Raw genomic sequence first — 26168 nt, 5'->3', positions numbered from 1 at the left:
GTGTATCTGTTACACCAGGACATCTTGTTGAAAAACTAAAATTAACCCACAAGGCATGACTTCAATTTGCATAACTGGATCTGTCATCCATGAAGAGAGCTCCCTGAGGTCAACACTTGAACTCCTCATCTCTGGTTCCGTAGCTCTTACTGTCACCTTGGGCCCTTCGCGGCAGATGATCAGGGTATGTTAAAGGGGTACATTTATTAAATTAGCATGGTTAAGTGGCCACATAAACGCCGAGAACTAGAGAAGCTGACCAAGGTGACAAGGCATCACCTATAGGAAGAACAGCACAAAGTTGTTCTCTTTAGAAAGCGGAAGTAGATGGATACACGGGCAATGAGGCCATGCTTATGGGCGGGAAGGCCGCGCATTCTAGGGACAGTAAGCTTACAGCTTTTGCTATTGGCATTGTGAATGGGCACAACATTTTGGGGAAAGATGATACAATGATATGCATCAAGAGTTATAAAAATGCTCCAATAACCTTACCCCTAGGAATTAATCCTAGGGAAATCAATGCAGAGGGTGGTAGCGGCCATAGACGCAGAGATATTCATCACAGCTTTATATAAAAGAATTGAGCAGAATTGGTTGGGTGAATGAATCTTAGTCCATTTACTGCACAGAATATTCCACTGATCTTAGAAAAGAGGAGAATGAAAGGCATGTAGGAACATGAGAAGATATATGATGTAACATGGACACAGCATGAATCATGGTAAAGTCATCTTGATTAAAACCCCATGAGAGGAGTGTGCAGATGGGGAATAGACAAGTATGAACAGGCAAATAGATAAAAAAAAAAAAAAGGATAGATGAAGTGAGGTGGAATCAGTTCTCATTGAGGAGAGGAAGATTAAGGTCATTTCATTTAAACTGTTAATATTTCTTTAAATTCTTAAAAAAGATTAAAAAATTTTTTTAAGTACTAGAACATCCCCAAAGCTTAATGTTATCCCTTGAGCTGTAGAAACTTCCATATATACAGTCATGGGAAGTGACATCAGGTACAGCCCTGACAAATCATCCCTTTAGCCTAAGCAGGGTCATGGGGGGGGGGGGCCTCTAATTTACAACTTGACCAAGAAACAGCCACACCCTCTTATGCCATCGACTCTGTATACAATAGGAGCTCAATGCATCAACCGAGATAGAGAGGTGGGTGAGCAGAAGAAATGTAAAGAGTAAAGACAGGGAAAAGAAGCCATCACTGACATCTGAATACAGGATTAGTCCTAGACTTCCTTCAAGACTTAGTTTAACTCCTGTCAACCTTTGTTACACTCTGGGGGGGGGGTAACTCAGGCAGCAGTGTGTTTCTGTACACTGGCCTAGGATTTTGTCCTAATGATTCCTCGTCCCTGTCTTGCCAGTGAGCCCTTGGGTCTGGAAAGCTGGAGCAATGGAAAAAGCACAGGACTTGGAGTGAGCGCCAGGCTTCCCTCTGCTGCACCGTCAGTGAACAACCTGAGCTCTAGGCTAGCCTTCAATAGCTTAATAGCCATTGCTGCAGCTCCTTGCTCTTAGTTTCACGTATAATCAGAGAGAATCAAAGCTCTGCAAGTTTGGAGAAAGACTCACGTGTTTCCAGTGACATTAAATAGGTAATAAATACCCGCGTTCCCCCTGCTCACATTTCCTTGCTATCGTATTGCATCCGATTTTAATACCAGCCGCACCAGGCAAACCCACCAGGGTCTTCGCGAGACAAGACTAAGACATCCTAGATCAGAAGCTCCTTATCTGACGTGGGTTTTCCACCAGGGAATTGCGTGTCAGTGTCAGCAGATATTTGTGGTTGTTCCAGCTGGCGTGCAGGTGTTTAGTGGGTAGAGGGGGGGATGCTGCTAAAGATTGCCCTACACACACACACACACACACACACACACACACACACACACACAAATAATTATCTGGAATGAAACACCAACAGTACTGATAAACCCTAAACATAAGCAATGGTCTCTAGGTGACAGCAGCTTCCCGATGGCCCTGGCCTGCGACCCAATCCATTCCTTTCTCCACAAAGGTGTATGCCCCCAGTGTTCGTGTTGGATAGGGAAAATGATGGGGGAATGCTAGCAGAGGCTATTTCTCATAGCACCACTCCACAGAGCCCCCTTCTTCACTTTGCAGCTCTCCAAAGCCCAGCCTCCTCTGTGGCATCTTCACTCAGTACCCAAGGGCCCAATTCTCCCTCCAGCGACCTTTCAAGACTGTTTGCTGAAGTATAAATTAAACTGTATATATCCCAGGAGGCCCTGCCCTCTCATTTCACACGTACGCCATACGCATTAGGACTGACGCAGTTAGGGTTCACACCTTCTTATGCGCTGTACAAAATGGCAGAAGCAACCACGCTTCCCTGTGAGCCGTGGCAGGGCTCTGGTGAAGACAGTTTGGAAACTTCTTCGGAAAGTGGTTGCTAATGGGCTGATAATTGGTTTCCTGCCTTTCTTATGAAGTGTGAAGTGCTCTGCTAGCCTGTCAACAAAGCATCAAGCCACCCTCAGAGTTATTTGTCCCTCTGCAGTGGCAAATGGCTGCACGAGGGATGCACGGGAGAGGCTCTCTAATCTTTGGTAAGGATAGGCATGGCATGGACAGAGCTTCTGGAAGGTAAGGACTGCGTCCAACCTGACCAGGGCTCTCCCCAGGATACACAGACTGAGCCGATCCCGGAAGCAGAGAGGGAACAGGTCTGGGTCCACCACCTGGCACCTGGCGCAGGGCCCACGCTCAGTCACTAGGACTGGATGGATGGAGGGGGTGACAGTATGTCCGGCTGATTCTGAGCAGCCGGTCCCTGGGAATGTGAATTAACTGAAGAGGACGAGAGAGTGAGAGGAAAGAAGTTGACTCCACCTTTGCTTTCAAAATGCTTTTCAACATGAGCTACACATCTTCTTGCTGCCAACCTTGGTGGGCAAAGGCTGCTGAGCATCTACCACTGAGAGGGCAACTCAAAAGGCAGCAGAGTGAGTTGGAAGTCGCTGTTCGCTGCAGACAATGCCTGGGAACGTGAAGGGAGAGTGGGGCTGTGTGGTCTCGGCGGGGCAGCTCCCTAGCAAGGAGTTGTTTTAAAGAAAATGCTCCAGCCAAAAAAAAAAAAACAAAAAAAACAAAAAAACAATAAAACCAACCAACCAAACAAACAAAAAAACGCTCCACTTTGCACTTCTTTGGACAATTGTTCAAACAAATTTCGGCCATCAAAATAATTTCCCTGCCCTGCTTCTAACTTCTAAGGAGGAGAGAGCAGCATTATATTTCTAAGCACCATTTTAATATTTGTTGTGACTAATGTGAGGTAAAGTATAGGATACCTAAGCTGTCTTTCACTAGAGGCAATTGGGTGTGCACATTTATGAATGCTAGAATACACAGAGGCAATGTTACTGTTTTGTGTTTTTATGGATGTTTATAGATACTGTCCCCTTTTGAGTGATCAGACGCTATGATGCATTTGATGCAGAATCGGGAGCACCAGTGTCTTTCCATCAAAGCATAACCTGCTCTGTGATGACCCACTTTGTGGAGCATTCACCCGGGAGAGCCTGGGGACTGCTATGAATATGATCCCACAGACAGCGTTTGAGGAAGAAGGAGGGATACCCTATTGGATGGACCAGCACCCAGAGAGGAGATACCCTGGCTGCACTCCAGAAGCTGAGCTAGGAGCCCAGAATAGAGCCTCCAGATTTCGAAGCCCGTGTTACCCTGGGGCATGTGGGCAATGTTTCTGTCACCATCCCTTCACTACCAGTCAGATAGCGAGCTAGATCCTTGAGGGAAAAATCTCAAGATGCGTGGCAGCATGAGCTTAGGGGATAGGTAGCAGGCAGATGGTGAGCCCTCATTTTCACGAGGGGCAAATATGTAGAGCAGATGCACGAGACAGACAGGTGGCTCTCCCGGGCCTCCGCTCAGGCCACCGTCCCTGGGACTAAGCTGGGTTTTGCCTAGACACAAGAATGTAGGCACGGCGGAGTGATGAAGGGACCTGGGAATTCGATCTTCCTCTACAGGAGAACTTTCCAAAAGGCATGCCATGCTGCCTCCTTGCCCCTTAAGGTGCCGGTTTCACAGTTTTCATCAACAAGCCCTCATCTTGGCTTGAAACCAGAGAACGATCTACAGTTGTGGGAACAGCTCTGGCCTCTTTCTCCTTTCTTCCTTTCTTTGATGTGTACATGTGTGTGTGCATTCATGTTTGTGTGTGTAGATACACATGTGCATGTATGTGGAGGCCAAGGACTAATGTCTGGTGTCCTCCTCAATGCTCCCCATTCTTTCTGACAGAAAGAATTACTAGAGCTCACCACGATGGCGACACTATCTCACCAGTGAGTCCCAGGGATACCTCCTCTCTACCCCCTAGCACTGGGGATTATAGGCACAGACCACCATGCTTGGCATTTAAGATGGGTGCTGGGATCTGAACTCAGGTGCATATGGTTTGTAGCAAGTACTTTACCCACTGAGCTGTCTCCCAACGTCTCCCTCTTTTCTTCTCAGCTTCTGGAGACGAAGAGCCCACTGAATTCACGGAAATGTATTCTGCCCTTGAGCAGAGATTTTAGAAACATGTCCCAAAACTACTCCTCATAGGCAAAGGGTCAAGTACCTTCTTAGATGACACCTGTGGAGCATTATGCTTGCTACCTTGACTTGTGAGACAGGGAACTTTATCCTATTTTGGTAAGTCTCTTTCCTCCTTTAATCCTTCCAGTCCTGTGTCTCTGAAGTTCTGCCTTATTCCCATCTCCGTGCCTTTATGCAGCTGGATTTCAGAAATTAAGCCCTATGCTCGCTTTATGCAGCTGGATTTCAGAAATTAAGCCCTATGCTCGCTTTATGCAGCTGGATTTCAGAAATTAAGCCCTATGCTCGTCAGCGTTCCCGTCGCACGGGCCTCTGCAGTGGGAGCGTCCAGCCAGGGCCACGTGCGGTTGCTCCGCTCCATCCTGGTGGGGATGGCTTCCACTGCCCTGCTCCCCACTTCCGCCCTGCTCCCACTGAGTCACAGGGCTAACACCGGCGGGTATTGTTTTCTACCTACAGGAGGGAGCAGAGGGAGCAGACACCTTGCAATTTGAGATTTTTTTTTTCTGTAAGGGTGATTTGTTCCATGGTATCTACATGGAATAGATCCTTAATTCTGAAGAATTTTTACATAAATTCACAAGTCATTGAAAATGCTTTGTCACACAAAACATTTTTTGTTTCAATTGTGTTTCGCCTTGGTTTGAACAATATATTACCAACATGTCAACTCACCCGCCCACTCTTACCATCGAGATGCTAAACGATATCCCAGCCTCCTCCCCCCAGTCCCCAGCCCCAAAGGGCTCTTGCTCTGTGGCATGCCAAATTCAGAGACCCTGAGTTGCCCACTGAGGTGGGTGAAAGATGAGAGGGTAGGGCTGCATGCCCTTCCCTGAGAGAAACAAGCCGAAAGCAGTAGAGGATTTGGTGTGGGAAGGGCTGGGAGAAGAGGCGACACCCCAGAGGTTGGAACCTTGGATTTCTGGACACCAACCATGCCTGGCCTCCCTTTGCCACCCGAGGCACTTCACACTTGCAATCCCACAGTGACTAATGACTTCCAGGATCATTGGCGTTGCAAAGTATGACCAGCAAGTCCGAAAAGAAAGATGGCAGGTTTCCTTGGTAACTCTTGAGTACAGACTGCTCAGTTTAACCTCCCCCAACAAAAAGTTGCAACCTGAAGATAGCTGGGGCCCTCCCCGCTCCCTAATCCCCCACAAGAGGCAGTGATCATGGGAAACGTGTATCCTGTAAGACCTCGGATCCCTACAGCACCCCAGAGGCTGAGAAGAAGTCTGCAACTAACCTCTGTGTAAGTCCTGCCCACCCCGCACGATTAAATGGTGGTGGTGGTGACAAGGCAAGAAGAAATGTCTGGATCTGATTTTGTCAGCCATGTCCAGGAATCTCTACTTTGCTTTTAAGGCTTGCTAAGGAAGGTAAGACACTGTCAAAGAAAGTTCTCGAGCTGTCGCTTATGTTACTGCCAGAAATGGGGGCTCAGCCCCCATCCCAAGACCAAGAGAAGTCACCCCTTAGTGGAGTTGTGTGTGGAAACCCACTATTGGCTTTCCATGGACGGGGCCCTGGCTTAGGTAGGGCCCAGGGGTGCTGACTGCCTCACAGGGGAGTCTTGCAGCCATCGTCTACCTCTGCTCACTTACACACGCAGCCTGGCTTCTTAGCCGACCACTGGTTATTCTTTTGGCACGTGATTGCTTTCTGCCCGACCAGCTCAAAGGCAGGTTGACACTCAAACTTGAGTGTGTCACCATGGCGAAAGCGAGAGCCTTCCCGTCGTCCGTAGGCAGGAATGCCAGGGTCTCCACAGCTGCCCTGTTCGATCTCTGAAAGACAGGAAGGGAAGAAAACACAGAGAAGAGGTGACTTTATACCTGTCCTGGAACTGCAGCCCCCCTCCCCTGATGCATACTCAGATCCCAGATCCTCAGAGACACCATTCTCATAGGGAATGGAAACCACAAGAGGACCTGTTGGAACTGGGTCTTCAGTTATTTCATGCCTGTAACTCTGTTCACACAGCGTCCTAGATGCTTGGTTAGTTTTGTGTGGGGAAGGTAGATGTTATGAGTTACATATAAAATATCCCTCACAGACTCATGGTTGTGAACACTTGGTCCCTAGCTGGTGGTGCTGTTTGAAGAGGCTGTGGGACTTTTGGGACTGCAGCCTAGCTACGCAGAAGTAGGTTGCTAGCAGAGTGGACCTTTAAGGTGACTTTTGCTTGAGTTCTCAGCTTCTCGATTTGTCAAGATGTGAACAGGCTGCGTTACAAGCCCCTGCCACTGTGAATGGAGCCCCAGCTGCTATGACTTCACCACCATGATGGGCTCTATCCCCTGACGCCACGGAGCGAAAGGCATCTTTCCTTTAAGTTGTTTCTTTGTCAGGTATTCTGTCACAACCATGAGGAAATGAATACAGTAAGGTCTATATTCTTTGTGAGGGACCTGACCCAGGAGCTAACAAGCACCATGGCTTGAAGACCTCCTGCCTGAACTTGACTTTGCACCTGATTATGAATGTCACCGGGTCGGTTTTAAGGACAGCCCGTGTGAGCAGTGAAGGCAAGCGCAGGTGAGAAGGCAGCCGTCAGCCTCTGCCGCAGGCCGGAGTTGGGAATCGATATTGGCCTCCTACTGATTCAGAGACATTTTCAGAAGATTTTTTTAAAAAGTCAATTTGAGAGGGTAGCAGGTAAAATGAAATAAATGATTAATTAGGTAGACTCCCCCTCCCCTTTTTCTTCGCACGTGTGTGGAGAAGGTGCATGTCTGCATGTTTGTGTGTGGGCACATGTGCATGTGGTCAACACCGACCATATGCTTCTACTTCTCTCTATCTAATTTTTCTTTTTGAGACATAGTCTTGCACTGAGTCAACTAGACTAGCTAGTCAGCAAGCATTCGGGACCCCTCTGACAAGGGGGCCTGGAGTAGTAAGCCCCCCCCCCCCAGGCTCTCCTCTTAGTATCCCCAGACATGCTTTCTGCGATTTAACCTCCAGGATGTGAGAAGTGTCAGGGTGGTGACGGGCCGGGTAAACACTGCCTGGTGTCTGAAAACAGAGCCTGCACACCAGTTCCTGCTGCCAGGAGGCAGGGCCCAGACTTAAGCTTGCCGAGTGAGACCTCGCCGTTCTGTCCCAGACGTGCATGCGGAGTCCGTATGCCTGTGTTGCTGCCCTCAGTAGCTTGTCTGAGACTGCAGCTGGGTCAAGAGAATAAGCATACTGGGGGAATCTTCCCTGCCCCGCATCGTTGAAGCTCCCTGCACATAACCATCCCAGCCTCGTCTCTCTCTCGCTAAGGCAATCCCAGGCGTGCAGTGCACACCTGCTGTGTGCCAGGTCCCGTGTTAGGCACTGGACATCTGGATGTGGACTCTGTCATCTTGGGGTAACCAGAGGAGGAACGAGGGGCCCTGTGACCTAGGGTAGCAGGTGGAAAATAGGGCACAGAGAGCATGGCACACAAAACATTAATGACCTCAAGGTTTCAGTAGTCAAGTGAGTTTTTAAAAATTGTAATTATTCTCAGAAGGACAGCCAGATATTAACATAAAGTGGGTTTTTCCTTTTAAAGCAAATCACAGCTAATACCTACGAATATAACCGGAAGGAAGAGAAACAGAAACCTTCGAAATACTAAACTGGACCTTGGACCTAGATAGCTTACCTTATTCTCCTTGCCCTAGTCCTGTCCCTGTCTCAGTCTGTTGGTTTTTAAAATGATGACTGTTTTATCTTAATCTTGATTTTTAAGATAGTACCTTGAATACTATTTATCGGGACGGTTCAATTTGAGGCCCCATTCAGATTGTGAGCCCAGGGTGAGTGCTCGCTCCTCACACAGGGTCCCTCTCTTGGGTCAGGGAAAGCTTCTTGGGGGAGGTGATATCTGAGCTGAGGCCTGAGGCTGTATGGGAGCCAACAGTGAAAGGCATGACCACAAGGAAGGGAGGAAAGGCCCTTCAGGTGAAGGGAAGAGTCTAGGCTGAGTTCCAAATGCAAGAGCATATAGCACTGCAATAGAAGAATGATGATGGCTATTATATAGTTATTATTGCAACCAACTTTTAGTTATAGAGCTAATAATTCTGCCACCGATGTTTTGCTGGTGGCCACAGTAAGTACTATGGTAGATCTGAGATCCAAACTAGGGTACATAGTTCAGGGGCTCCTCACCTCTGTGCCATCTTGCGTTCTGCAGATGTAAGCCCTGTTTATAAGGTGGTGAGAGAGGAGACTGGGAAAGGCACCAATGGGCAGGAAAACACATATAAGGTTCTGTGCAATTCACCTGGGAGACTAGACCACAGACGACAGGTAATGGGGAGTCAATAATTCAGCAATAGGTATCTGTAGGTGAGAAAGACCACTCTGACCCTGGTCTGAGGAAAGTTCTGGTGGCGGCAGCCAGCTGGACCGTCTCGCAGTCATTCACTCTACAAACACTGGAAAGCCTGCTCAGCGTGGGCTACTGTGCTGACGGTGTAGTGGAGACCAAGGCCGATCACATGTCTTACCTCTGTGCAGCCTCCCAGGTTACGGGAGACTCGTGATAAATTGTGAGATGTTCTGAGGGCATCCTGCACTGAACATAGGACGAAGGTATGAGGAGAACCAAGAAGACATGGGAGGTCTAAAGCAGGAAGGATGTTCCAGGAGTGAGAATGCAGGAGCAAGGGAGGGACCATGCTGCGCCACATCTGAGGTTCTGGCCTGGGCCAGGGTGTGCTTCGTGAAGACATGAAGGTAGGGGGAAGCACAGGTCTGAATTAAGGATCTTCTCTGCAGGGCATGCTAAGTTTTGAGGTGCTGGTGGGACTTCTAGTGGGATTATCTATTAGAAAGAGATAGCATGAGGTTTAAATTTGGGAGAGAAGTCTGGTCATGAAATACAGGGTCACAGGGTACAGAGGAGGATGAGCTCTCAGAACAGTGAGGTCAATGTCACAGGAAACCAGAGGTAGGGTGGGAAGGTTGGGTGGGAAGAACAGATGACTTTCAAATAAACTAGTTTTTGGCGGTGAAAGAAAAGAGGAAATTGAGTAAATTGAGGAACATGGCCTTGGGCAGTGGTTTGAAATATTTTTAAAGATAGAAGAAGCCAGGTCACATTTACATAAATGCCAGGGAAGAACAAAAGAAGGGAGAGGGGGCTGGCTGATTTTCTGAAGATATGGTGAAGCGTGGAAGGACAGAAGACGCTCTCAGGAGGTAGGCATCAAGGACCCTAAGAGTGCTGGATGACTGACCTTAGCAACCAGAAGGGATTCTCCTTCCCCCTGATGACAGGGACAAGGGGTAGTGATGCATTTTCAGGTAAGGGTCAGAGGTCATGGTCTTTGGTAAAGGTTGGGTACCAATCATGGGCATCGGGCTTCGATGTTGATAAGACCTTCTGAACCTGACACTGGAACATGGAAATTCCTCACGAGATGGCCATGCACCTGTAGTACACTGAGGACAGAGATGGACCTCACTTGGCATGACCTTTTCCAACAACCTCTGAGTACATGGCTCATGCACATCAGGGGCAAGGGGTAGCAGGAAGAATTGAGGGAGGGATGGCTTAGCAGTTAAGACATTTGCCTGCAAAGCCAAAGTACCCAGGTTCGATTCCCTAGGACCCATGTTAGCCAGATGCACAAGGGGGTGCAAGTGTTTGGAGTTCTTTTGCAGTGGCTGGAGGCCCCAGTATCCCATTCTCTCCCTCTCTCTCTCTTTCTCTCTCTCCCTCTTTCTCTGTCAAATAAATAAGTTAATTAATTAAAAAAAAGAATTGAGGGGATAGAGATGTAAGGGACAATGGAGCAGAGGAGTTGGGTTTGTCGCCACAGCCAGGGACACAAGATGAAGAAGGAAAGGAGAGAAGAGAGCAGGCTGCAAGGAGGGAGATGGAGACACCAAGCAGAGGCTGACCAACCAGACAGGAAAAGTGACACCTGAAAGCGCTGAGGGACAGAGCACAGTATGTGACCCTGCGACGTCAGAGGTGCCGGAGGGCAGGTCCTGTGACAGCTACAGTGGAGCGCTATGAAAGGAAGTAGGGTGGTCGAGTCCCAAGAGACAAGGTGATGGCCAGACTCGGAGAGGAGGAGAGGGCACTAAGAACAGCAATGGGGAGGGAAGACGGCAGGGAGCTGGAGGCTGTGTGAGGGCCGGGGAGATCACACCTGTGAGAGCGGGATCATGAGCTCCCTTCCGAAGTTCATCACTGGGAGAAATGAGTCTCTAGCTTGGAGAAGACACGGGTATTAATGATGACGTCAGGGAAGTATGGGTTCAAGGGAGCATTTGCAAGGAGGGCTCACTAGAGGATCCAGACCCAGACCCAGAGTGAAGAACGAAGCGGGGTGGGACGGGAAGTTGGGGAGTTTCTTCAAGGAAAGGAGAGGGCTTGGGGGATGCTTTCTGACTCTTGGTGCCCTTGTCCTAACCTGGGCCTTCTCCACAAGCCCACTGTCAATTCCCAAAGAGAACACAGGATCACTGTGCTCCACTGTCTGCCTGAAAGACCTTTGACCTTAGCCTTTCTGGTCAGCTGGTGGCTGATGTAGGGACTCGGAATTACAGATAGATGGAATTTTGACTTGGAGGAAAACAAAAAAAAAATCACTCTTGCAATTGCCCATTTATGGGTTAATGTAATTCCATTGCCCCTCCTCTCTTCCTCTCTCTCTCTGCTTTGGTGTACCAAAGCAAGCCAGGAAACATAATAAGTCTGCTTGTAAGATGCCTTTGAACTCCACCACAACTGGCCACGCCATGTTTCCTTTCCCTTCTCTGCTGCTTTACCCTCATCTGTGATGAACCGCCTAGTCTTCCCAGGTGTTTCAATTTCTAATACTAAATTGGAATCCTTTTTTTTTTTATATAACAACGTCTGTTCAGAAGGAACTGTGTCACGCGTCTTTATAAATTCGCTGTCTCTTTGATGTGCTCCAAGAAGGGGAGCGCCACTCCAAGCCTGGGCTGCCGGGTGCTGCTTTTCCCGACATTGGGACTTCATTTGTGCATTTCCTCACGGAGCCTCAGCGCAAGCCAGTGCTTCTTCTCCCACCCCGGCACGCGGCTGACTCCTCGTGCTAGCAGACTTGAACTGAAACCATCACTTCCTCACAGACACTTTCTCTACCCACGTGTCTTAGATTTCACCCTCTTAAATTTTTTTTTTTTTTGTTTTTATTTATTTGAGAGCGACAGACAAAGAGAGAAAGAGGCGGGCAGAGAGAGAGAATGGTAGCCCCAGAGCCTCCAGCCACTGCAGGTGAACTCCAGACACATGCACCCCTTTGTGCATCTGGCTAATGTGGGTACTGGGGAATCGAGCCCCGAAACAGAGTCCTTAGGCTTCACAGGCAAGCGTTTAACCACTAAGCCATCTCTCCAGCCCAGATTTTACCCTCCTTTTATTTCCTCTCCTGGAAGCCCATTCTTTTCCTTCATAAGGTAGATTACATCTTGTAGCTATTCATGTCACCTAGCAAGTGTTGTAATGGTCACTGCCCCAGACATTGTAGGCAGAGCAGCAGGAGGGGAGAAGGAACAGTGCTGCCCTCCTGGCAATCTTGTTGGTGATCAGGGGCAAACTGAGCCCCTGACTTGCCCCCTGCCCTGCACCCAGATAGCTCCAGAAGGGTCTCTTTGTGTCTTGTCTCCTGCCCCTGGAGGTAAACCCTGTGAAGGCTGAGGTTGGTGATGTGTGGGGATCACTGAGCACCCAGCACTTTGCCAGGAGCACTTCAGTGCTCTCCACGGGGCCAGCTAGTGTTCACTGCCCAGAAACTGTGCAAATACTATGCTAAGCACCAAAGACAGAGCTTCAGGACCCTTTATGACTGGGCTGGGAGGACTCAGGGCCAGGTGGGTATGCTTGGGCTCCGTGGAGGCTGATTGCATCGGAAACTTGGGCATCAGCAGTTCTCTCCTCTTGGGGTTCCTGTGGGCCCCTCAAATTGGCTCCTCATCCTGCGAACACCCTGGCATCTCTTCACCTCTCCTCTCTGCCTGACTTCAGCCCCTCATGGTTTCCCACCCGAACAGCAGTGGTGACCTGGTGGACCCCACCCTCTGCCCTCTGCAGTGTAAGATGTCCAGAACCCCAATCTGATCATGCTGCCCCCCGCTCAGTGATTTGTCCACAGCTTCCTAAAGGCCACAGGTTCAAACCCTACCTCCTTCTCCTCCCTCTGCCTCATCTTTGAGATTTGTCCACTACACATCCGGGTGATCTGTAGGATGGCAATGAGGTGACTGTGAGGGTCACAGCATCCTAGACCTGCTTCTTCCTGGTTCTAACATGACATGGTGGACATGGGACACAACACCAATTCTTTGTGAGCCTTAGTTTCATCACCTGTGCAATGGAAAACTTAACAATCACTCACATAATAACACCAACTCCCGGGGTCATTGTGAGGATCAAACGAGCTTATGGATTTAAGACGAGTGCCAAAACATTCTGCACATGGCACAGAAACTGTAACGGGGTGGCATTTCCTCATTGTTATTGTCGCCGTTGTTTGCAGAGCCCTGCCAGCTCTCCCACGCTGGAACTGGGCACCTGCTGTCTGCCCTTTCTGAAACGCACACCCCCTGCTTGTCTGCCAGACAAAGAGTCATTCTTCAGTGTCAGCCCAAGTGTGTGCCAATCTGGGTACTCCCTGGAATCGCCAGGCAGTCTCACCAGCTCTTGGGGGTCTGCTGCTGCAGCGGTGGGGCCCTCTGGGGCGTGCATCACCCTCCTCCCCCAGTAAACAGTAGCTGTCGGGAGCTGCAGGTGGTGTTTCTGAAATGCCCGTAGCTCAGCTTCTGGTGGCACGCAGGGCACAGAGGGGCCTCCGGGAGGTGGCAGCGGGAGGATGAAGGGAGGCCAGACGGAAACACGGAAGGAAAGCATAGGGAAAGACGAGCAAGTGGTGACGCCATGGTGTCTGAGCAGAGTTAGATATGCACTGTGGGGGGAAGTTCAAACACTGGTGAAGAAGATATGTGGGCCGAGAGAGACAGGGGAAGGGCTGGCTTTAAGCTCTGTCACGAAGGGCATCAGCTCCTGCAAGCCAGGGGACCACCCTTCCTCTGCATCTCCAGTTCCAAGCCTAGTGCTGGCATACTGCCGTTCAGTCAGAGCAAAGTCCCAGCCACTGACCCAGACAGCAGCCTGGCTCTCTTGAATTGGCTTAGAACCATGCGCCCACACTCTACTCAGGCTCCCCCAACTTTGCTGATGGGGAAGAGGTCAAACACGTAGGTGCATATCTGTGATGACATATACACCTCTCTGAGCATGCCCTTCAAGAGTGGGATGGGGACGGGAATGGGTCAAGGGGTGGCTCTTCCCTTCCCATCCCCTTCTCTGCCATGCCTTTGTAGGTCTGCTCCCGACTGAGGGAGCTGTGACCATGGATACGAAGAGCATTCAGATTACCTCTAAGCTGTCTGCCTAGCCCCAAACCGGAGCCCACTATTTTTGTGAAAGCCCACAGATTTAGAGCAGATCTCACTGACCGATTACGCCCAGGCAAACGGCAATGCCACAGAGTACCCTGTGTGTGGCAGCACAGTCCGTGGGGGGCAGGGCAGACCTACTGGGGTTCCTGAGAAGAGGAAGGTACTTCCACTGACTGCAAAACCTTGCTTCCAAAGGCCTGAAAAACCCTTTAAGAGTTCTCTGGCAACTCAGTTAATGGCTCAGGAGCAGGCCTGGTGTTACTGTTGGCTAGACTTCCTGCTTCGGGGACCAGAGAAAAAGTAGAAGTGTGCTGGAAGTCACAGATGAAAGCCTGAGAATGGCTGTGCACTTGATGTCTGACGAGGGGAGGGGCGATGTCCCACAGGGAGCAGAGTCAATGGTGCTGGGCTGCTGCTCTCAGCCTCCTTCAAGTCTGGGGTCAAGTCCATCTCTCTCAGGAGGGTCTTCAGTGCCCGCCATCGGGGCTATGCTCTGGAGAAGGGGATGTAGTCATGGCCCGTAGAGTCAATCTTGGCTTTCTTCTCAGTACTAGCTCTCACCATTGATTCTGAAGGAGAGCTTAGCCTCCTCCCTATGCATATGTAGTTTTCCAAGGCAAGCTCTCCTGTCTCTTGGGGTTATCTGACTGCCTATTCCATATCCTCCAATCAAATCTCAATTTCCAACATCAGGTCCTCTAGGGAGCCGGCCTTCCCCAGTGGGTCTCTGGCACGGCCACTCGTTTCTATTTCCTCACCTCCTAGCACTTACTCCATGCTGGTGGAAAGAGACTATGAATTAGGACGTGATGGCAGAGACAGTTTGTCCCTGTGGCCTTGATGTCCTTAACAGTGTCTGTAACACATCACTGGGTCTTATCAGACATTGAGTCAACAGATGACCTCATTCGCACTTGAGTCTCCTGGCTCTTGGGCCTCATTCCTATATGATTCCCATCAGTCTGCAAGTCTGTCTCTCGGGGGCAGCGTTCCCACTGCTTCCTTCCCTAGGCCAGCCTCCCAGATTGAGCATCAGGCTGCCAGATCCCAGGCTCCAGTCAGGAAAGCAAAGAGACATCCAGATTGATGCGAAAACTTGTTAGCAAGTTGGGTGTAATTTTATAATGTTTCTGCTAAGTGCTAATTGCCTGTTCCTTAAATATTTCTTGTTCTACTGGGAAGCAAAGAAATCGCAACTGTGAATGTACTTCCCACAGCTGGCTGCCCCCATGGAGGGAGACTGAGTTTCTAGGCTCAGAGGCCTTCCATATTGACAGAGCCTGGATCGCTTCCCCCACTCAAGCCGGAATGGAGACAAGAAGAAGAAGACTGGATAAACTTTGGGGAAAATAAATGGACCAGTGTTCCTGCCAGGCTTTTAATGCCAGGGTACAGGAAGGCTATGCAGTCACCTGCCATCCCCAAGGGGTGGCATTCTTACATGCATTGGGGCAGAAGAAGCAAGCTTACATCTGGGGAAGGAGGAGAAGTGATGGAGGTGAGGATCTCTGGTTTCAAATGCCTCCTGCGGCCCTGTGGAATATCCCCATCCTAGTTACCCTCCCATCCTTGGTCCACGATGTCTATGGGCTGTGAAATTTCCGAGATGGAGGGATAAGAAATGCCGAAGCTCTGAGCAGTGGCACAGCGTGGAAGTGCTACAGGCCTGGGAAGGCAGGAAAGGAAGCGGGCTTTCAACCCGGTGACTCCTGCATGTTGGGCCCTGTGCTGGGTGCTTCAAGTCAAACCCTGCGCTGGACTTTAGAGTCCTCAGGCAAACCTACTGAGGTGGCCAGTTACCAACCTTTCTTCACAGAGGAGAAGACTCAGGCCTGTCAATGGAAGGACTGAACCAAAGGAGTCCATGAAAGTATCTCATTAAAAATGCATTTGTGGACTGGAGTGATGGCTTAGTGGTTAAGACATCTGTCTGCAAAGCCAAAGGATCCTGGTTTGATTCCTTAGGACCATGTAAGCCAGATGCACAAGGGGCCCATGCATCTGGAGTTTATATGCACTGGCTGGAGCCCTGGCACGACCATCCTCTCCCTCTCTCTCTCTCCCTCACTTTCTCCCTCTTTCTGTCAAATAAATAAATAAAAATAAAATATGTATTTTTAAAAACCCCTGCATTTGTTCCAACCCCAAAGCCTATGGGAATGTGAGGGGTTTTGGTACCTGAGCACTAGAATGTAGATGGAAAAGGAATTGAGAGGGTTCCGTGGAGGATGACTGTGTAAGAATTCGTGTTTATAAAGCTTTTCTGTACACATGCTCTGTGCCAGGCCCTATAAGGGCTGGAGAGATGAGTATGCTATAATCTGTGGCTTGAACGGAATCACAGGAGTGAGAACTTGCTTTGAAATTACCATGGAGAACTTGAGATGCCAAGCGAAAGACTCTGTACTTCGTACTGAAGTCAACGAGACATTGTCATTAAAGTCCCTTCTCTTTTGAAGGAGGAGGGAGTCGTGGCAGACTGGGAGTCTGGGAAGGTCACTGTGTGTATGCAGCAGATGGGGAGGGAGGATGTCAGGTAGGAGGCATGTGCTATCAGCACAGTGACAAGGATGATGCAGGCCTGGACCACTGTGGTGAGAGTGGGATGCTATTGGAGACGAGCAGAAGGGATCTGGGCTCGGAAGGATGGGACAGGGGCATGAGGAAGTTGGAATGAGGGACCCAAGTGAGGCAGAGGGGTTGTAGGAGAAGGGATGGAGCTGTGAACTGAATGTTTGTGTCCCCCAAAAGTTATAGACTTAGGTCTTTAGCCTCCAGGGTGACAGCTTTTAGAAATGAGTTCTCTCTCTATGAAACTAAGGTTAAATGAGATCATAAAAATGGGGCCCTAACTTGATAAGATTTGTGCATGTATTTTAGTTTTTATTTTTATTTTCCAAGGTAGGGTCTCGCTATGAGCCCAGGCTAAACTAGAATTCACTATGTAGTCTCAGGGTGGCCTCAAACTCACAGTGATTGTCCACTACTGCCTCCCGAGTGCTGGGATGAAAGGTGTGCGCCACCAAACTCAGCAAGATTTGTGTTTTTATATGAAGAAACTCCACAAAGCTCAGGCTTTTCTCCAAGGAAAAGTCACGTGAGGACACAGGGAGGAGGCAGCCGTCTACAAGCTAGGAGAACACTCCACAGACACTGAACTGGCCCAACTCTAACCATCTACTTCTAGCCTCTGGAGCTATGAGAAAAGACCCTATCAGCAGTTCAAGCCACCTAGTCTCAGGAACTTTGTTATGGCAGCCCTGGCTGCCCAGTACAGATGGACTGGACAACAGTGGTCAGATATGCAGGTGGAATGGATGTATAAGTCTCTAGGGTTCAAGTCCAAATCAAAGCTGGAAGAGCTGGTATGATCAGCTGTAGAAGGTCCTGGAATAAGAGGACTCAGGTCTCAGTACAGACAGTGGGGAGAAGCAGGGAGAAGCCAAGAGGTCAGTGGGGAGGGACAGCTGGAGGCAGTGAAGAGCCCGGGGCTGGCGATGGCAGAGATCGCACTGAGCGTCAGGGGATGCAAGTTACTACATGACGGCAGCCCAAAGCGGGGCTCCCTCACCATGCAGACGTAAGGCTGGTGGGTCTCACCCCCCAGAGAGCGGAGAAAGTAGCCCTCTCTAAGGAATCTTCCCAGATTCTTCCCACCGAATGAAGGTCACCAAGTTTAAGGGCTTTGTGGTGTGTTGTGGTCCTCTGTGAGGAGTATCCTACCTCCTCCCCAGCACTGTATCATGGTTTTGACATGAAGTGTCCCCCAAATATTGAAAGCTTAGCTCAGCTGGCTCTATTTTTGGAGGTTCCAAAACTTGAGTAGGCATTTCTTAGATGGAGGAAGTAGACAGATGAATGGGAGCAGGGTGGATCTTGTTCCTGTTCCCTCCTGGTCCCTCTGCGTTCCGCTCACCGTAAGTTGAATAGCCTTTGCCACATGCTCCTATCGCCATGATGGCCTGTCTCATCACAGGCCCAGAGTCAATGGAGAAATCTCTGATACCATGAAGCCAAGTGTGGTGGTTGGATTTAGGTGATCCCCATAAAATTAGGTGTTCTGAATGCTAGGTTTCCCAGCTGATGGAGATTTGGGAATTAATGCCTCCTGGAGGGAGTGTATTGTTAGGTGTAGGCTTATGGGAATTATAGCCAGTTTCCCCTTGCCAGTGTTTGACACACTCTCCTATTCCTGTTGTCTACCTGATGTGGGCCAGGGGGTGATGTCCACCCTCTGCTCATGCCATTGTTTTCCCCTGCTATTGTGGAGCTCCCCCTCAAGCCTGTAAGCCAAAATAAACCTCTTTTTCCCAAAAGCTGCTCTTGGCTGGGTGATTTCTACCAGCATTGCGAACCTGACTGCAACACCCATCAAATCTTTCCCTCCATCAGTCGGTTACATCAGGCGTTCTGTCAGAGCGATGGGAACTCACCACTACAGCCTCCACAGCCACACTGCACCACAGTGAGCCAGCCTGGGAAGCAAGAGCCCTATGGGGATGCTGGCATGAGGCTGAGAGCCAATACACGAGTCTGTCAGAGCCAACATGGGCCACAGGAGGCAGACTCGGGCCTAGCCTGGACGATAGGGACCTTGACGGGTTTGCGTGGAGGGGACACTGGCATGCCTCTAAGGGGAAGGTGCTGTCTCGATGCCAGGAAGCATGTAAGGAGCTTCCAGAGACACTGTTTCATTGCCATACAGCACATGAGGATGGCGCTATTATCTCTGTATTTGTTTTAGATATTTTTATTTATTTGAGAGACAGGCAGATAGATAGAGACAGAGACAGAGAGAGAGAAAGAGAAAGAGAGAGACAGAGAGAAACAGAGAGAAAATAGGAATGGGTGTGCCAGGGCCTCTAGCCACTGCAAATGAACTCCAGATGTATGTGCCACCTTGTGCATCTGGCTTACATGGGTCCTGGGGAATTGAACCTGGGTCCTCTGGCATTGCAGGGAAGCGCTTTAACAGCTAAGCCATCTCTCTAGCCCTATCTCTATTTTCTAGAGTTGTTTTCTGTGTGTGTGTGTGCATGGCAGGACACACATGTGAAGGTCAGAAGATAGCTTCCACTTATCTGCTCTCTACCTTGTTTGAGACAGGGTCTCTTACCACTGCAAATGAACTTCCAGACTGCAAAGGAAGGGCAGACTAGCTGGCCCTCAAGCTTGGGATTCTCCTAGCTCCAGCTCCCATTGCATTGGGTGCTGGGAAAACTGAACCCAGGTAAGCATGCTTTGCAAGCAAGTGCCTTTAACTGCAGCACCATCTCCCAGTCCATCTCTGTCCTAGGAGAAGGACAACTGAGGGTCAGAGAGGCTACAGGATGTTCCTGAAGTCATGCAGTGGGGACCAATCTTGGATGTGCCAGGCCTGATCCAATTCCAGAGTCTGTTTTATCTTCGCAAAGCTGGTTACCTCTGTGCACAGATCCTGACAAGAGTAGTGAGCATTAGCAAGCCCCTTAATGTCCACATTGTCAGTCCTCTTGTCACAGGTCCAAGCAAAAGCCCAGCTGACCCTTGTCTGTGGCTGCCATCTGCACAGGTGGGCTCAGGCCACGTCTACGTGGCTCACTCCTGTGATTCCAGCACCCGGCACAGGGCAGGGCTTCGTCACTCCTGGCGAGTGAAATGGACACACAAACTCACAAACCAAACTCCAACCTCTGAGGACCTGGAATCCAGGCTTCTGTTATAGGGTACATTTGACAGCAGCAAAGCCTTGGCTTCTAGAATGATTTCAAAAGGAATTAAAATTCTATGGCTTTGGGTGTGTGTGTTGGGTGGGGGGGACTCTCTGGATGGGAGAAATCATGGTTTTTGAGGCCAGAGAGATGTGGACTCAAATTGCATCATTGCCACTTTCTAAACCTCACCTCTCTGTGCTCAGATGCCTCTTCTATCCAACAGCAACATTTGGGGGCTGGGGAGATGGCTCCGCGGGTGACAGCGCTTGCCACGCAAGCGTGAAGACCTGAGTTCCACACTAGAGCTCATACAGAAAGCTGTGCATGGCCACGCACACCTGTGACCCCAGGACTAGGGAGGAGAAGAAGGAAGCGCATCACTGGGGGTCACTGGTCAGCTAGTGTGACCCTTCACCCCCTCAAAAATAAAAGGCACCTCCAGATCCGAGAGAGACTCTATCTCAAGGAAACAGAGGAGGAGAGCGACAGAGGAGGACACCTGGCGTTCTAACCTGGCTTCTGCGTGCCTGTGCTCACGGTGCTCACAACTGCGGAAACGCATGCACCCCCCCCCCCACCACACCACACATAAAGTTAAAAGACAAGATAATACAGTGGTCAGCATCATATGAAATGAATTCATGTTTTTCAGTGTCCAGCTGTGAATATACTTTGTGTGTGTGTGCATATGCATGTGCCATGGTGCACGTGTGCAGTTCAGAGGAAAACCTTGGGTGACTGTCCTTACCTTTCACATTATTTGAGGGAGTGTCTAGTTGTTTACCACGATGTGAACAAGGCTAGCCGGCCTGGGAGCTTTCAAGCGATTCTCCTGTCTCTGCCCCTTTCTCGCCCTGGGCGCACTGGGATCACACTTTCTAGCACTACAGTGCCAGCTGTACCCAAGTGCCCTCTGGTTCTCACACTTGCACGGCAAGCGCTCTATCCACTGGGCCATCTCCCCAGCCCCATCTATGAGCTCTCTCTTAAAGGAAGGCTTACGAGGAGTAAACAAGAAGCAAGGAGAAAAATGCAAACAGGCTGGAACCCGTCCTCTCTGGGCACCCCGTACCCCACTTCGGTGGTCCTCGGGGACGCATCACTGGAAAACCTGAGGGGGTGAATGTAAGGCTGCTGGCACCCAGTTGATGGATGCACGTTCCTCTCCCACGAAGTCACACCAAACAAAAGCAATTCCTTCGTCCCACGTGTCACATCTTCAAATATTTGGACGTAGCTCTCGGGTCCTGAATCCACCTTTCCCTCAAGTAAACATCTGCGAGTCACAAACACTTCTCATGGGGATTGGCATAAATCCCTTCCTCGTGTATCTAAGACTGAGGTAGCCACATCCAAGCTCAGTTCACCGATGGCTGACCAGGGCAGAATAAGGCACAAGCTCCTAGGAGTGTTAACAGCCTTTCTTTTGATATTTCTTTCTGCGTCACTGTTTCCTACTGCATTTGCCAACAAGCTCTCCTTGCTCCACACTTTTTGTCTGCTGAGGGGCATGGTCATCTTTAGGCTCAAGCTATTTGTGCCTTATCCAGATCTCTGGACAGACTGACCGAGGACATGTGTCTATCTGGGGTCATTCCTCCCCAAGGATTGAAACAGTCATAGAATTTTGGAGCTGTGTGTCTATATCCATTCCCATTTCCACAGCATTGATTGACAGAACTGGATCTGGATCAGGGTCTCCTGGCTTCGGCCTAGCTCTCTTTCCACCACCCACTACTGCTCAATGTGTGTATGCACTCCCATGTTAACTTGTTGATGTGATTGCCAACCTCCCAGCTATTCCCACCCCCCTCCCCGCCATGCACTGGTGAGGGACTCTAGGACTTGCATTGTAGGCAAGTATTCTAACTGAGCTGTACCCCATCTCACTTTTAACTTTTTATTTTGAAATAGAGTCTCACTACATTGCTCGAGCTGACCTTGAATTCACTCTGAAGCTCAGGCGGGCCTTGAACTTTTGATCCTTCTGCCTCAGTCTCCCTAGATGTTGAGATTATAGACCTGTACCACCAGGCCTGGCTCATTCTCACTTTTTTTGTTTGTTTGCTTTTGTTTTCCGAGGTAGGGTTTCACTCTGGCCTAGGCTGACTGGAATTCACTATGTAGTCTGAGGGTGGCCTCAAACTCATGGCGATCCTCCTACCCCTGCCTTCTGAGTGCTGGGATTGAAGGTGTGCACCACCATGCCTGGCATATAATTTTTTAACCTAGCCATATTCACAGATTGCCCTGTGACTGAGGTTGTGTCATTAACTCCATTTCATCAATGAAGAAACAGAGCTTGGAAAAGCTCCATGACCACCAGAGAACTACAAAGTGACAGAACCAAGACCTGTACTGAGCATCTGTCACCCACAGCATCCTCTGTCTGCTATTCCACCTGCCTAGACCCAGGCTCTCTACTTTTGGAAGAGTACATCTTTACCTAGGTCAGTGCTATGCCCATGGGCTAGCCTCCTGTGCTGCTTTGAGTTTCTAGTCCTAAAAATCCATGTTGCAGTTCTAAGTCTTTGCATATGCCCGTGACCTCACTTGGATGTGATGTCTTTGCAGATGTGATCAACACGGGGGTACACTGGGTAGGCTGGGATATCACCCAACATGTCTGGTGTCCTGATGAGGACAGACATGTGCATAGAAACATGTGGGATGACAAAGGCAGAGACTGGGGAGATAAGGTGTAAGATAAGGTGCCAAGAACTGCCGGCTATCACCAGAGGTGCAAGGTGTGCTACCCAGTCCTGCTGACACTTGGCAGACTCACCACCTTCAGACCAATGTAGGAATGTGTGGCTGCTGCTGTAAGAGCCTGGTGTGGGGTTCTTTGTCAGAGATTCTCTTCCTGTGTGCCCAGACTGGCGGCAGTACAGATCCTGCGATGGGAGGAAGCTTTGGTGGATCCAGTGGAGAAGCAGGAATGTGAGCCACACTGGAGGTGTGTTTCCCTCCCCTTGTCCCTCAGTCCCATGTCCCTAATTGTCACTGGTCATTGAGAAGACTTCAGGGAAGTGTACCCAGGGTGGTCGGCTCCCACCCTGCACTCCCACTGGCTCTTTGGCTGGCTTGTGTCCATCTTGGCTTAACAGTCATCTGTTCTATCTCCCTGCTAGTGGCAAGGCCTGGGCATGGCACATGTTATCCCAAAGGCTAGTCTGGTGTCTAGTACCTCACAGGGCTGAACAGCTACTTACTGAATGGCTTTTCCTGCCCTCCTGGTGGGACTTCTTTGACCACCAGGAGCTTTGGAAGCTCATGAAGGACAGTGATGGGCATACTCTTGGACTCCAGAGTTCAGTTTTCCCTGAATGAGGACTCTTGTTAACATCCTTCTATGACCACTGACAATGGTGTGTGTGTCTCTTTAGGTGTCCCAGGCAGAGTTATTCATCTACCAACATGGCCCCCAAGCAAGGTAGCCGGGGGAGCTCACAACCCCAGTGTGAAGAGGCTTAGAAGGTCTACACGAGACAGTTATGAATCAGAGATGGAGCAGATGCATAGGCCTGCACTGGATAGCTTGTGTTTTAAGTGCTTTATCCCAAAGAATCCTCAACATCCAGATGCAGAGGGCATGGGAAGGTACTGAACAAAGAAGGAGGCAGAGGCTCAGAGAAGTTGAATAGAGAGTCACAGGACCGAGTCAGGATTTGAACCCCGGGCACGTGCCTGGGTGGGTTTTTACGGGGAGCAGTTACCTTCATAGGAAGCCTTGAATCCCAGGGAGCTGCCACTGCCATCTGTCTGGAAGAGGAGCCACATCTGATGGTGGGTACTGACGATGAGATCGGGGACCGATGTCCCTGTCAGGCTGTCAGGAGAGAGACACTTAGAAGACTGCACCTTGCCAAGGCACCCAAGTAGAATGATGGCCCAGCTGACCACATCTCAGGGAAGCCAGGCCCAGACTAGGCCTATCACTGATTGTGGAGCGGGGTCACATGCATAAGAACAGAGGCATCTCCTGGATTGGCGCTAGGTTACTGGGCTGGGTAAAGTGACTCCTGGGAGCAAAGGCCCAACCTAGGGGAATTCAAAGGCAGCTTTGTGTGGTCCTCTCCCTTGATGAGACAATTCCATCCTGGACTTCCTTGGCTTAGGAAATACCCACAATATCTGTCTGAAGTTGTACACATCCCCGAGAGTACCGAGCATGTAGGAAGGTTAAGAGAACATGTTTGTGGTTTTGGTGAGTAGTCAGACTGCCAGGGACAGATATGGCCAAGAGAGGGCACAGTGGGGTGACAGGACCAGGGTATGTGCAGAAGTAGGTGATCCCATGGGAAGCACCAGATGTGTATGCAAAGGCTCTGTGTGCCCTGCCCTGGAGGATCCTGGGTCTGAACATACTCTGTGTGCATTTCTTGTGCATATCTGGGCCAAATTTAGCTCAAGAGCTCTGTTCGCCTTGGCTATGGCAGAGGGAGGATGCAGGACACACTCTCTGCAGCTAGGATCTGAGGACCAGGATTTGGCAAGCCTACGCCCTTCACCCACTCTCCAGTTAATGTGTGTGTGACAACCTGGCCTCAGACCACACACAGCGTTTCACTTACATGTAGAGAACCGTCTTCTGGTCCCCATCCTGCCCACCGTCCCCGACGGTCAGGGTGTCGTAGCCCCTCTCCAGATCAAACTCTTCAAAGGCTAGCTTGATCACCTAGGAGGGAGCACAGGGTTAGGGGGGCTTTGGCAGGAACTGTGAGGCAATCACTGAAACTTCCCAGTGCTCATAGTCTCCGGTGACCTCATTCCCCACATTTCTGTTGCCACCCTTAGGAGTGTTTCTCTGTAGGCCACACAGTCTCTGGGGCCTGAAGATGTCTCTGAAGACGTTCAAGGCGCATCTGGCCAATTCCAGAGGCTGTCAAAGCACCACCAGGCACATCTGGCCGACTGCGAGATGATTGGATGCTTTCTGCATGCCCTAATGTGTGGAAATCCCCATGGGCTTGGTGACAGTATCAGCCACATGTGGAATCAGCTCTCTTGGCCCCAGGGACCTGAAGAAGGTTCTCCAGTCTCAATCTCTCTCCCCCACCCCACTCCTTCACCAGCTTCTCTCCATCCTTTTAGTTGGTTTCTATGCTGACTGAATTAAATGTTCTCAGGAGATTTCAACAAGATTGCTCTTTTTTGACTCACCTTAGTCCTGTTATCCACAAATATTTGCTAAGCAACTGCCACATGCCAGACTACAGGGTGGGTTCCACTGTGGGTGCCACACTGTCCCTGTTTTCTACGAGGAACGAGGTTCAAGGAATAAACTGACACCCATAATCCCAGGTGAGGGGTGCCATGGTGTAGGGGGAACGTAGAGTGAAAGGAGCCTGAGGCAGAGGGAGGAGGGGACACCACTCATGAAGGTGACATCTAATGGAATCTTGAGGGCTCTGGAAGATGCTATCCGATCAAAGCGGTGGCTGGGAGATGGCGGAAGGTGCTCTGAGGAGTCAGGTGCACAGGCCCCAGGCTATGGCAGAGAAGGATTCTGGTACAAGCTGTAGACAGCAGATCTTCCAACAGCAGCTGTGTCAGCTGCCGCGCCCACCTGGGGGACCGTAGGGCTGTGCCTGCAGTGCAGAGGCGACTTGGGAAGGTCTGAAAGTGGAGAATGTCCCTGGAGCTTAATTCAACTGCCTCCCCCTGCTTTTCCTCCATGAAGAACTGGGCTTTCTCCTGGGGGAAGCGACAACAGTCTGACTGCTGGTGAGGAGCTGACTGGCCCCTGTGAGCTGGGTGGTGAGGAGGGTGGTGGGCTTTGGTAGAGGCACCTGGATGTGATGGAGGAGAGGTCAAGTTCTGATGACGTTTAGGGATGTGTCACTGGATGCATGGGGGCTGGGGTGGTGAGATGGGGTAGAAATCTAGCCTTTTTCTGGCTTGGGCAAATGTGCAGTAGACTCTTCTGTCCCTTTGAATCTAATGCTGCTCATCACCAGGATCCTGGCTGTTCTCCTTTGCTTTCTATTCTATAAACCACGTAGGACAGACTTCCCATGGTTAGCTTGTCCTAGTCAAGATGAACCAAACCTGACCAGCACTCAGCCTGGATGCCAGCATAATCGCACCACTAATACCTCAGGATTGCAGAGACAAACTGATGTTGTCCCCAGTCTTGAACCTGGTACCCTTAGCCACCAGCCCCTCAGCATGGGCAAGGGGTTCACAGAGGGGAGCAGCTCTGGGCAGAACATTCAGGAGCTCTTCAGTAGGTCTACAGTAGACGTGGGAGGGAACAATCTGACTGGCTGGGAGAAAGGCCTACGGGTTTCCTGTAAGAAATAAAGCTCTGGCTGCATTTGGAAGATGAGCCAGATGGGGTTCAACCGAGTGGCAAGGAAGGGGAGGCAATCAGCAAAGCGAAGGGCAGAGGCAAGGGATGGTGTGGCATGTCCAGAGATTTCTGACTGATCTGCACTT

General features: G+C 50.1%; 1 protein-coding gene across 5 annotated transcripts in view; it reads right to left on the bottom strand.

Annotated features, from left to right (window-relative positions):
- Csmd2 (CUB and Sushi multiple domains 2) overlaps positions 1-26168 on the bottom strand; it is a 671876-nt gene that overhangs the window by 267902 nt on the left and 377806 nt on the right. For all 5 annotated transcript variants that reach the window (XM_045150007.1, XM_045150008.1, XM_045150010.1 and 2 more), the window contains 3 exons: positions 24302-24405; positions 23444-23556; positions 6222-6404 (listed from right to left, as the gene is read on the bottom strand). In XM_045150007.1, the coding sequence (XP_045005942.1) occupies positions 6222-6404; positions 23444-23556; positions 24302-24405 (400 nt within the window). The remainder of the gene's footprint in view (positions 1-6221; positions 6405-23443; positions 23557-24301; positions 24406-26168) is intronic.

Source organism: Jaculus jaculus, chromosome 5 (assembly GCF_020740685.1).
Source record: "Jaculus jaculus isolate mJacJac1 chromosome 5, mJacJac1.mat.Y.cur, whole genome shotgun sequence".
Taxonomy (NCBI): domain Eukaryota; kingdom Metazoa; phylum Chordata; class Mammalia; order Rodentia; family Dipodidae; genus Jaculus; species Jaculus jaculus.
Note: the sequence above shows the minus strand (reverse complement) of the source record. Positions and strands in the feature narration are given on the sequence as shown.